Source organism: Macaca fascicularis, chromosome 2, assembly GCF_037993035.2.
Source record: "Macaca fascicularis isolate 582-1 chromosome 2, T2T-MFA8v1.1".
Lineage (NCBI taxonomy): Eukaryota > Metazoa > Chordata > Mammalia > Primates > Cercopithecidae > Macaca > Macaca fascicularis.
Window position 1 is genome coordinate 115,489,768 of NC_088376.1, and position 9,960 is coordinate 115,499,727.

Consider the following 9,960-nt stretch of genomic DNA (forward strand, 5'->3'; position numbering starts at 1 on the left):
ATACTTTTACCTTTCTGGTCCCAGGGCCCTGAGCACACGAGGTCTAGTAAGGCCCCCCTGCCACCACACACACATAGCCCAGCTTCCACATCTCAGGCCAGCAACCACAGGAGGGTTCATTTCTCAGGAGATTCTTAGGAGAGTTTTATTCATTGATCCAGTATTTACAGGGGCTAGAGGGGTCAGGCTGTGCTCAGCCCAGAGGCAGCTGCCACACTTGCCGGCACCCCCCACTCAGTCACTATGTACAGATAAAGGGGCCTGCTTGGATCACCTTTTTCAAAACCATCTGGCAGAGGCCATGGGGCTGTGTTGGGGCCTGGACTCCAGAGGCACTGCTGGGCCCATTACCCCTTGGCATCAGGCCCTCTGGAACACAGGGGCTCCAACTGGTTGTCTTGATCCTGCTGTCCCCACCCTGAGTGCCTTGCAGAAGCTGAGGAAGCTGGAGTAGCAGGGAGAGCTGAGGGTGCCAGCTTCCTATAAGCAACCCTGTCTCTGCTACCCCTGAGAGGGAGACATGGTAATACTGAGGGGCTGGACAGAGGCTCCTCTGAGCCCCAAGCTCCAGGGACAGAGACCTAGAGCCCAATTTAGGCCCATATCTAGGGCCACAACACTGAAGGCGAAGAGCCCCAGAACCTTGCTGTGGAGAGCAGTCTTGAACAGCCTGGCTAGAACAAGGAAGACAGTTCACAGGCCACGGAACAGTTCCCACATGCTCTGCTCAGGCCATGGGATCCCAGCAGCCTGCTCACCCCAACCCCACTGGGACACCCTACTCCCAACCCAGCCCAGTGCTGGGTCCCTGAGTTTGGCACTCTCCTAAGAGGAACGAAGAGAGAAGGCCTGGCTTCCTTACGACAGGGACAGGCTGGTGGCTGGGGCTAGAGCAGCAGGGCCCAAGGCCCACCCAGGCCCCCAGCTGGGACCCTGTAGTTGGGACCCTGGCATGATATAAGGACCTGGGCCCACCAGGACAGCTCCTAGGAGAGAAAGCATAGTCAGGTAGGAACCTATGTCAACATGGTGGCATGCTGGGTTGGAGCCCAGAAAAATAGATGTCTCTGATAGGTAAAATATATATTCCGCTGCCCAGGCAGAAGGGCCAGGTCCTGCTGCTCCACAGCCGGCTGTGGAGGAAGCTGCAGTACCTGGCTGTGCCCCAACTCCAGATGCTGCCTCCTGAGCACTATGGGGCTGATCTGCCCTGTGGCAGGCCTCAGGGCACGATGGAAGGAATGTGGCCTGGTTCCTCCCATTCCCAGGGCCTGGACACTCTGGCTGGGACTATTCAGTAATACTTGGAAAAGGGGAAGTGGGGCAGGGAAGGACCCTGGTGAGGGCCACACGGCAAGAGTGGGCTGCAGAGTCGGGGCCAGCAGTCCTCACTGGCGCTTGGCCTTATAGGGGCGAGAGCGTTTCCGTCGGTCAGGCTTCCGCTGCTTGTGGAGCCGGCCGATGCTGACCCCTTGGCGCCGCCGCACGGAGATGTTCTGCTCCACTAGGTTGGCCAGCATGCCTATGGAGAGGCAGAGACCCTTGAGCAGGTGCTGGCTGCCTCAGGCCAGGAGCTAAGGCTCTCATGGCCCTCCCTGTGCCCCAAGGTCTGCTCAAGCCTCAGGAGAGGCCAGGGGAGGGAAGCTGAAGGACATGGCCCTCGGCAGGGCATTCCAGTTAAGCCAGCAGCACATCGCCTCACCTTCCTGAGCCAGCATGGAGATAAAGGTGCAGATGAACTCATCGTAGTTGTGGGTCCTTCTCTGGTCATCAATCTGTAGGAGAGGAGAAGGCTGAGAGCACTGGAGCCAATCTTGCCAGAGCAGCCACCGCGGACCTTGGGAGAGGCCAGATCAGGCAACTGGAGAGATCACCCACCTTGAACTTCTTCCTCTTCTCTACCTCTTCCTTGAGGCACGCCTCATAGTTTGCAATCTCAGCCTCCACACACTTTAGCAGTGCCAGCAGCTCCTGCCAAAACCCAGCATTGCACCTCTGATGGGGGCTGGCCAGCAACAAAGCCCCACGAGCAATAGGCAGCTAGAGGCAAGGATGAGCAGCGAGTCCATGCCTACAGAGGCCCCTGCCACCACCCAACCCAGAAAGTCTTCCTGGCACATGGCTCCAGCCAATCTTCACACCAAAGTTCCCATCAAGAACTTGGCACCCGGGCAGGAGGAGCTCAGGCCCTACCCTCCTCCAGGATTAAAGGAGAAAGCCACAAAGGAGGCTCACCTTGGGTGAGTACTTCTCCCCACTCGAGGGCTCGCCAGGCCTCACCAGCCCTGTCTTCTCTCTGCTGTCCGTGGCTTCCACGACCTCCTTCTCCACTGGGCTGCTGGACCCCTGGCTGCCTTGGATTGGTCTGATGGAGGGCGAGGAACCCTTCCCACCCTCTGGGAAGAGAGGTCACAAGAAAATCATTAGAGTGCAGGACACTTTGTGGTCACTTGGCCACTTCCCTTCTCCCTCCTGGGTGCACCAAGTGGCCAGTGAGCCAGTCCAAGGCCCACCTGTCAGCGCCAGGGGACTCAGCACCCCATCCTCAGCCAGGTGCAGCAGGCCTGTGCTGATGACAGGACCCAGATCACGGACAGCACGGTTGTAGCGTATGCAGTCAACACGCAGCAGGCTGTCATCCTCTCCAAAAAGCACCTTGGAGATGTGGGAGGTGACAGGGCTGGAGGGCCGTGTCGGGTTGGCCGAGCGGATGGGCGAGCGCAGTGGCGAGTTGAAAGCACTGCCGATCTCAGAGGCCGTGTCCGTACTCTCATTGCTGGGGGTGGGCGAGGGCTGCGAGTGTGTGGGCACTGCCACAGCCGGACTCCCAGCCCCGCTGCTAGTCTTGATGGACAGAGGAATTGACAGGTCCTTCTGGGACTCTTTGAGCTTCTCAGCCAAGACGTTGATGGTGTTGGGCTGCAGCACTGACAGTTGCCCATCAGCTGAACCGCTCAATGCCCCTGGCTTCCCTGTTCCCTTCCGCTTATACCTGTGGGGCCGGAGAAGATGTGAAGCAAGGGAACGGGCCAGGTGACCATACCCAGCAGTACCCAGAATGGCTTAAACACATCCTGACCTCCAGGGGCTGACCCTAAAACTCCTTATACTTGGTCTAAGCAGCTCGAACTAGCCTTGCTAAGCCTGGCATCAAGTTCTGTCAGCTGCAGCCAAGTGTCCTCAAAAGACACTTCCTCTATTCCAGCCATCTCACTCCTGGCCTTTTGCCAATGCCCTGTGTTCCAGCAAAGCTGCCTCCCCACCACCCACATCTCCATCCCTGCAACCAATCCTTCAAGGCCTGGCTAAAAGGCCACTTCCAACAGGACATGATCTATGCTTATATGCTTACCCCCCAGTCCACCAAAAACTTCCTGGACACTTGGGGTCAGCCCCATCGTGCCAGCCTCCCCCAGGGCCCCAAATTTTGCAGGTGCTCAACATTATCTGCTGCAGGGCATTCTCAGACACAGACTGAGATATTCAGAATGAGGTCTGAAGCACCCAGAGCCTGGTAGCCTTAGAAAGCTGGGGCTTGGCCGGGCGCGGTGGCTCAAGCCTGTAATCCCAGCACTTTGGGAGGCCAAGACGGGCGGATCACGAGGTCAGGAGATCGAGACCATCCTGGCTAACACGGTGAAACCCCGTCACTACTAAAAAATACAAAAAACTAGCCGGGCGAGGTGGCGGGCGCCTGTAGTCCCAGCTACTCGGGAGGCTGAGGCAGGAGAATGGTCTAAACCCGGGAGGTGGAGCTTGCAGTGAGCTGAGATCCGGCCACTGCACCCCAGCCTGGGCGACAGAGCAAGACTCTGTCTCAAAAAAAAAAAAAAAAAAAAAAGAAAGAAAGCTGGGGCTGACCTAATGGCAGAGTTGGTATTCTGCACGTCATCCTCCTCGTCATCCTCATAGTCATCCTCATCATCTGAGTACTGCTGGGGTGGGCGGACTGGAACTCGGCTGCGGCCCACACCGGCCGCCAGGTCTTCTTCCTCCTGGGACAAAGACCAGGGCAGTTACAAACAAGCACTGCTCAGCCCAGGCTGAGCCTAGACACTCACAGCCAGAGAGAAAGCCAAACATGGTTTTCCAGACTGAGTCAGCGGAACCCCTCCAGGTGTTCCACGGCTTGTCCTTGGCTTGTGGGGTGGCTGCCACCCACTTACACTGCATAGAAACCCACGGAGGGGTTCTAAGAGAAACAGAGTGCCCTGAAACACAAGCCTTTATTTTGCCAGTAAAACCCAACCCATAAAGTTGTACCAAGGAACGTGACCTAAACATTTAATCCCACAGTCACGTAAGTAGATTAAATTCAAAGGAATTCTCCCTGCCTCCCTAAGCCCCTGCTGTTGTGAGGCCTTTTTGTATCAGGCAGAGGAATCTAGCATCCCAGGCCCAGGCAGCTTGACCCAGCCATGCCAAGGGTGAACACCAAGGAACCACATGGGGAAATTGCCTGTTGCAGCCTCTCAAGAGAATCAAGTAGAGAATCCTGCAAGGGTGCTCCCAGCTTACCTGCATGGGGGACTTGGCATAGTTGTGATTGTCTAGAAAGGCTGGCAGCCGCTGGACAATGGGAGTGGGGTTGGGGGGAACACCGTTGAGGCTACTGCCTGGAGGCTTCACCACCAGCTTGGGTTTGCTGGGAGGGCTATGGGATGGGGCTTGTGTGCATGAACCAGCCGCCTCCTCTGCACCATCTGAGACAGGGCAAGAACACAGGCAGGACCTCCAGTAGGATCTCCAAGAAAAGCTCACGGTCTCCCCAGCCCTGTGGAACAGCACTTCCCAGGGAAGAACAGCCGAGCCAGCCGGTGGAATGGAAGTCAGCAAGCTCTAAGTCATGATCCCGCAATGAGACAGGGAAAAGAATGAGATGGAAAAAAAAAAGAGGCAGAAAAAAAAATGCCTCTAGAGAAAACTAGAAAGGGAGTGTACGTTACACAGAAGGGCCCAGGGGCCTGTGGTAATAGCAGCCCTTTACAGGTGCCTTTTTTTTTTCTTCTTTTTTTTTTGAGACGGAGTCTCGCTCTGTCACCCAGGCTGGAGTGCAGTGGCCGGATCTCAGCTCACTGCAAGCTCCACCTCCTGGGTTTACGCCATTCTCCTGCCTCAGCCTCCCGAGTAGCTGGGACTACAGGCGCCCGCCACCTCGCCCGGCTAGTTTTTTGTATTTTTTAGTAGAGATGGGGTTTCACCATGTTAGCCAGGATGGTCTCGATCTCTCGACCTCGTGATCCGCCCATCTCGGCCTCCCAAAGTGCTGGGATTACAGGCTTGAGCCACCGCGCCCGGCCTACAGGTGCCTTTCTTTAGGGAAGGACTGCTCTCCCTCTACCTTCTGCCAGGGGAAGAACACTGCCCAAGGACATCCCCAGAAAAAGACTTGCCCGGCTTAGGCCTCCCAGGTCAGACATTAGGGGGTGGCTCTGAGGCCCACAAGAGGTCCCAAACCCCCTAGTACCTGTGTGGGTGCCCTCAGTGGCTGCAGGGGCCCTGTTTGCTTCCAGCACCAGCGGGGACTTGTTGCTGGCTGACTTGGACTCCTCAGGCAGCTGTGACTCTTGAGACTTGTGGGTCTGAATCAGCTCCGGCTGTGTTACTCTTATCAGCTAACAACAGAATCCAAGGCTCAGAGGAGGAAGGGTAGACCCGGGCTTCTACCTTGAACAGCTAAGGGCTGAGGACCTAAAGGAATAATGGCCTTGGCTCTACCCATTCACTCACAGGGAAATAAAACACCCAAATGCAAACTTCCTTTTAGAAGCTATTCTCCCTCCCCACTCCAAGTCCCACCTTTCCCATAAAGGGAGCAAAGAAAAGATGTGGTTAGCTGAAACCCAGATCTACAAAAGAGTGTGTTCGGGAATCAGAGACAAATGTTGTGGGGGAAGGGAGGAGGAATGCAGGGAGGGTTGGGCTGGGCAGGGGCCAGGGAGAAAGGGCACCTACCTGCTGCAAAGCCTCTAGTACTGTCTGACGGTTCACCTTCAGCACATGCAACCTGGCCTCATACTTGATCCTGCGATCGGGCACCACTGCCATCAGGTTGAAGCGGATGTCGTGGTAGGGCTCCCTGCAGTCACAGCCGCAGCCGTGAGAGCAGCTCCTGCCCCGGCCCCGCCATCAGGTTGAGGCAGATATCCTGGCAGGGCTCCCTGCAGTCACACCTGCAGCTGTAGGTATAGGCCCCACCCCAACAGGCAGGCAGCGACTAGCCATACACACCAGGCACCTGAGCTGGTACCTTCCAACAAACTGTATGAGGGGCCTATCAGGAAGTGAACTAGCAGACCTGGGCTGCCTAAGGCTCCACCAAGGCCTGCCCCTCCCTCAGCCCAACGAGGAGCAGGCCACAGGCAGCCCAGGCAGGAAATAGGACAAGGAGTTGAGAGCCCATGATCTAAGCCTGATCTTGCCAGATTCACCATATGGCCTTGCAATTTACAAATCACCTGGATACTCTCTGTCCCTCCCAAAGTAGGTACAGCTCCAGAAGGTAGAACAGGGCAGGTGCAGGGCCCTTACCCTGCAGTGGCGAGGCCAATACGCTCCATGATGACCCGCCGGGCCTTGTCTGTCCACTCCTCATCCTCCCCCCAGGGCCCTGGTGGAGACCAAGACAAGGAATCAGCGAGAAGGAAACCCTGAGTTTGGGCAGGCCAGCAGTGGGAAGGAAGACATGGGAGAGCAGTTGAGCCAGGAAGTCAGGAGCTGGTCAGGCAATATGGTGCAGAGTGAAACCCCAGCCAGGGCCAGGTGTCGGTACCCACAACCCCTGCCACTGGGTCCCACATACCAGAGGGCCCTGAGCCCCAGCTCCCTAGGAGGTAGGCAGAGACACCCAATGGGCCTCCAGCTCATGGTGCCTACCATGGTCAATGGGGTAGACCTTCAGCCCATCCAGCTCAAAGAGCCGGCCTGTGATAGGCACATAGCTGACAAAGTGGAACGCCTCCATGGTCCGCACTGCACTAAGGCCATTCTGCTTCTCAGGGAGGTGGCGTGGCTCGGGCCTGGGGAAGGACAGAGTCAAGACCCAAAAAATGATACTCCCCCTACTCGCACCCCACATCAGCTCCCACAGCTCCCACACACCTGGCATGGCTATTATGTGCCTTGGCCAACTCCGGGGCATTGCCAATCGCATATCCTTTGCTCTACGGGGAAGAAAATAAGGCTGTATCAGAATAATTTCTCCTCAGGTAGGACTATGGTTAGAAGGCAAAGCTTCAGAGAGCAGCCTGGAGGCATTCCAGATGAACTTTCTTAAAAGGTTTGTCAGGGCAGAAAAGAGCTCTGGAGTCCCAAAGAGATGGACTGTGCTGGCCTTGCATGGTAATTCGTGGATACTAGGAAGCAACATGGCCTGAGAGGAAAAGTCCTGACAGAGAAGATTCTGACATGGTGTGACTTAAGGAAAGTCTCCTCCTTCCCTAAGCCTGTCTCCTTTCCCCACAACTGTGCCTAAAAACAATGGCCTTACACAATTTATTTAAGAGTCTAATGTAATATAAATGATCATTTGAAAAAGAACCAAAAAAATACCCAGCCTAATACTACCCAGTATCATGTGGTAGCATTCCCAGTGGCCCTCAGGGTCAGATCTGCCCAGTTGGCTGTGAGCCAGGATGAAGGCACTGCAGCCTACCTCAGGGCTGAAGCCCTTGGTGAAGTCCTTCATGCGACTCAGGGTGGGTCCCAGGTCCACGTTGCTGCAGTTCAGGAGCACGCTCAGCAAGGCATGAGTCGCACAAGAGTTGGGTATCAGCTGTGAAATCAAGAATAGTCACCCATACACAGTACCCCTCACTGCAAACCACAAGCCCACATACATCAAGAATGGGGATCCAAAGCAGGTCAGTCATATCTGGACAACTCCCCTTCTCAGCTCCATCTTTGCCTAATGTTTATTTATTTAACAAGCACCTACCAAATACGCACTGGGTATCTGAGGACACAGAGAGTGGACTCACACACCCCCCTACTCTGAAGCTGTTCCCTTTAATGAATTAGAGCTCAGTTCCTTCTGCGAGGGTTTCTGTAGCCACCGCCCCTAGAATCTGCCTATCTCCTCCTTCTGTCTTCCTCCATTTCCACTTCCCAAGCAAAAAAATGGCAGCATCCCAACCTCCAAACAAAGCACAGAGTCCAGCAGACCTGGTGGGCAAAGAACATGTTATTCACAATATCATCATCAATCACGGACGTATCATCCACCAAGGTAGAGACCTTTCGCCGGGACCGGCGCTCTTCGATCCATTTGAACAGGAAGATAAATCCATATACAGGGCTGGGGGAAGTAAGAAGCAGAGCCAAATCAGCCAAAGGGGAGAAGGCAATCAGCATTCCCTTATTTCTCCCACTAAGCCTTTGCACTGCGTCATCACTCAGGTGTCCTTGCTGTGATCCCACCTCTCCCCTGGCTTCTTCCCAATACTGTGTCTGAAGTGGCCTTGTGCTCTCATACACCAAAGGCCTGCCACAGGCAGAGCTAAGCATAAGCTTCTGGCTGTGATGCTCCGGGAGTCCACCCAGTCTCCTTATGAAGTCTATGGTTCAGGGTAAGAGAAGAAAAGCTGGAACTGAGGGTCAAGGATGGGACAAAGAACACAAAGACAAGAACAAAAACTCTGATGAGGAACTGAGGCACTAATTCTCACTTGTGGGCCCCAATGAAGTCAGGAAAGCAAATGAACACCTACACCAGTCTCTTTTGTTCCAGGAAATTAAAGCAGACTTCTTGGTTCAGTTACTGTTGCTACTATTGCTACTCTCCTACATCTCTATTCTGCAGGCCCACTGGGACAAGATCCTAAGTGTGGGCACCCAGGAGGGGCCTTGTCACCCCAACCAATCAATACAGGATGACTTTGTGTCAGGATTAAAGCCAGGCACACATGGACACACTGAAATTAATACATTACACAACCGCACAAAAGGCACTGTGTGCCCTGGGTATTCCTGCTGCAAGGCCAAGAAAGCAGCTGAACCAAAGGATGGTTAGGGGTAGGGAGCGGGCTGCTACAAAAAGGGAAGCGCTAAGGAAAGATTAGGAGAAAAGAAAGTATCAGTTTGATCAGGAGGCGGGCACTCAGAGAGCAAGGCTGCTTCTTTATGTCAGATTTTATAACGTAGGGTTCCTGGCACTGCCTTCCCTAAGGGGCCTGTTCTCTGGGACCTTCCCCAGCACTCTGGGTGTAAGGGACAGCCCTGGTGTACAGCCACTTACCCCTGGCATTTGCTCTGAAGGTCGTAGATCTCCTCCACTTGCACCCCTTTGACACCTGCGATGAGGAAAGGAAAGCAGTAGGGAAGGACAGACTCTGGTGAGTGAGGGCGCAGGGGTGGGCCCCCACATCCCCGGTTAGGCAGGCAGAAGAGGCTCTTACCGAAATCTTCCACCAGCAAGGTGAAGAGGCCTGGGTGGGGCGACAAGAGGAGGGGGTGATGGTCAGGCAGGCGCGTTCCGGGCCCATCCGGCCTCCCCAGCCCCTGGCCCTCCCGGTCCCCTCCTCACCCGGGTCGCTCTCCAGCTCCAGCCAGCCCTTATTCATCTTCCCGCGGGGCGGCCCCTCAGCGCCATGTCCAGGCCCTCCCGCCCCACCGCTGCCCCCACCGGGAGCCCCCACTGCCCCCGGGGCGCCTCAGCCCCACACACAGACAACGGGCCCAGCCGCGTCACCCGCCCGCGCCGGCGGCACGACGTCACCAAGGCGCGACGGCCCTGCTCCGCCTCTGGGCTCGTCTTCCGCCGGCCGGACTTCAGACGCGGGCACGCGCTCGAAGGCGAACGCGCACGCGCAGAGGGACGGAGGCGAAGGGGAGGGGCGGGGCGAGGCGGGCGAGGGGAAGAGGGGGGCCGGGCGATGCTGAGCGCTGAGGCTCGAGAGGAGGGGCGGGACCGGCGAGGGCAAGGGGCGGGGCCGGGCAGTACTAGGCCCGGGTGGAGGGAGA

General features: G+C 56.2%; 1 protein-coding gene across 26 annotated transcripts; it reads right to left on the reverse strand.

Moving 5' to 3' along the window:
• Positions 1 to 119: 119 nt before the first annotated feature.
• On the reverse strand, positions 120 to 9,690 carry BAP1 (BRCA1 associated deubiquitinase 1). 26 transcript variants are annotated; one of them, XM_005547337.4, is made up of 17 exons: positions 9,524 to 9,690; positions 9,396 to 9,425; positions 9,236 to 9,290; positions 8,164 to 8,296; positions 7,655 to 7,774; positions 7,102 to 7,163; positions 6,877 to 7,019; positions 6,532 to 6,610; positions 5,956 to 6,079; positions 5,468 to 5,615; positions 4,519 to 4,703; positions 3,862 to 3,995; positions 2,514 to 2,992; positions 2,236 to 2,396; positions 1,879 to 1,971; positions 1,703 to 1,775; positions 120 to 1,522 (listed from the first exon to the last, which is right to left on the reverse strand). In XM_005547337.4, exons 1-17 carry the CDS (start codon positions 9,558 to 9,560, stop codon positions 1,389 to 1,391), a joined length of 2,190 nt encoding a protein of 729 aa, XP_005547394.1. In that variant the 5' UTR covers positions 9,561 to 9,690; the 3' UTR covers positions 120 to 1,388. The 26 variants fall into 26 exon arrangements, with proteins under 26 accessions (XP_005547394.1, XP_005547393.1, XP_073888497.1 ...); XM_005547336.5 differs by having other exon boundaries at positions 1,879 to 2,040; XM_074032396.1 differs by having other exon boundaries at positions 6,459 to 6,610.
• Positions 9,691 to 9,960: the final 270 nt, after the last annotated feature.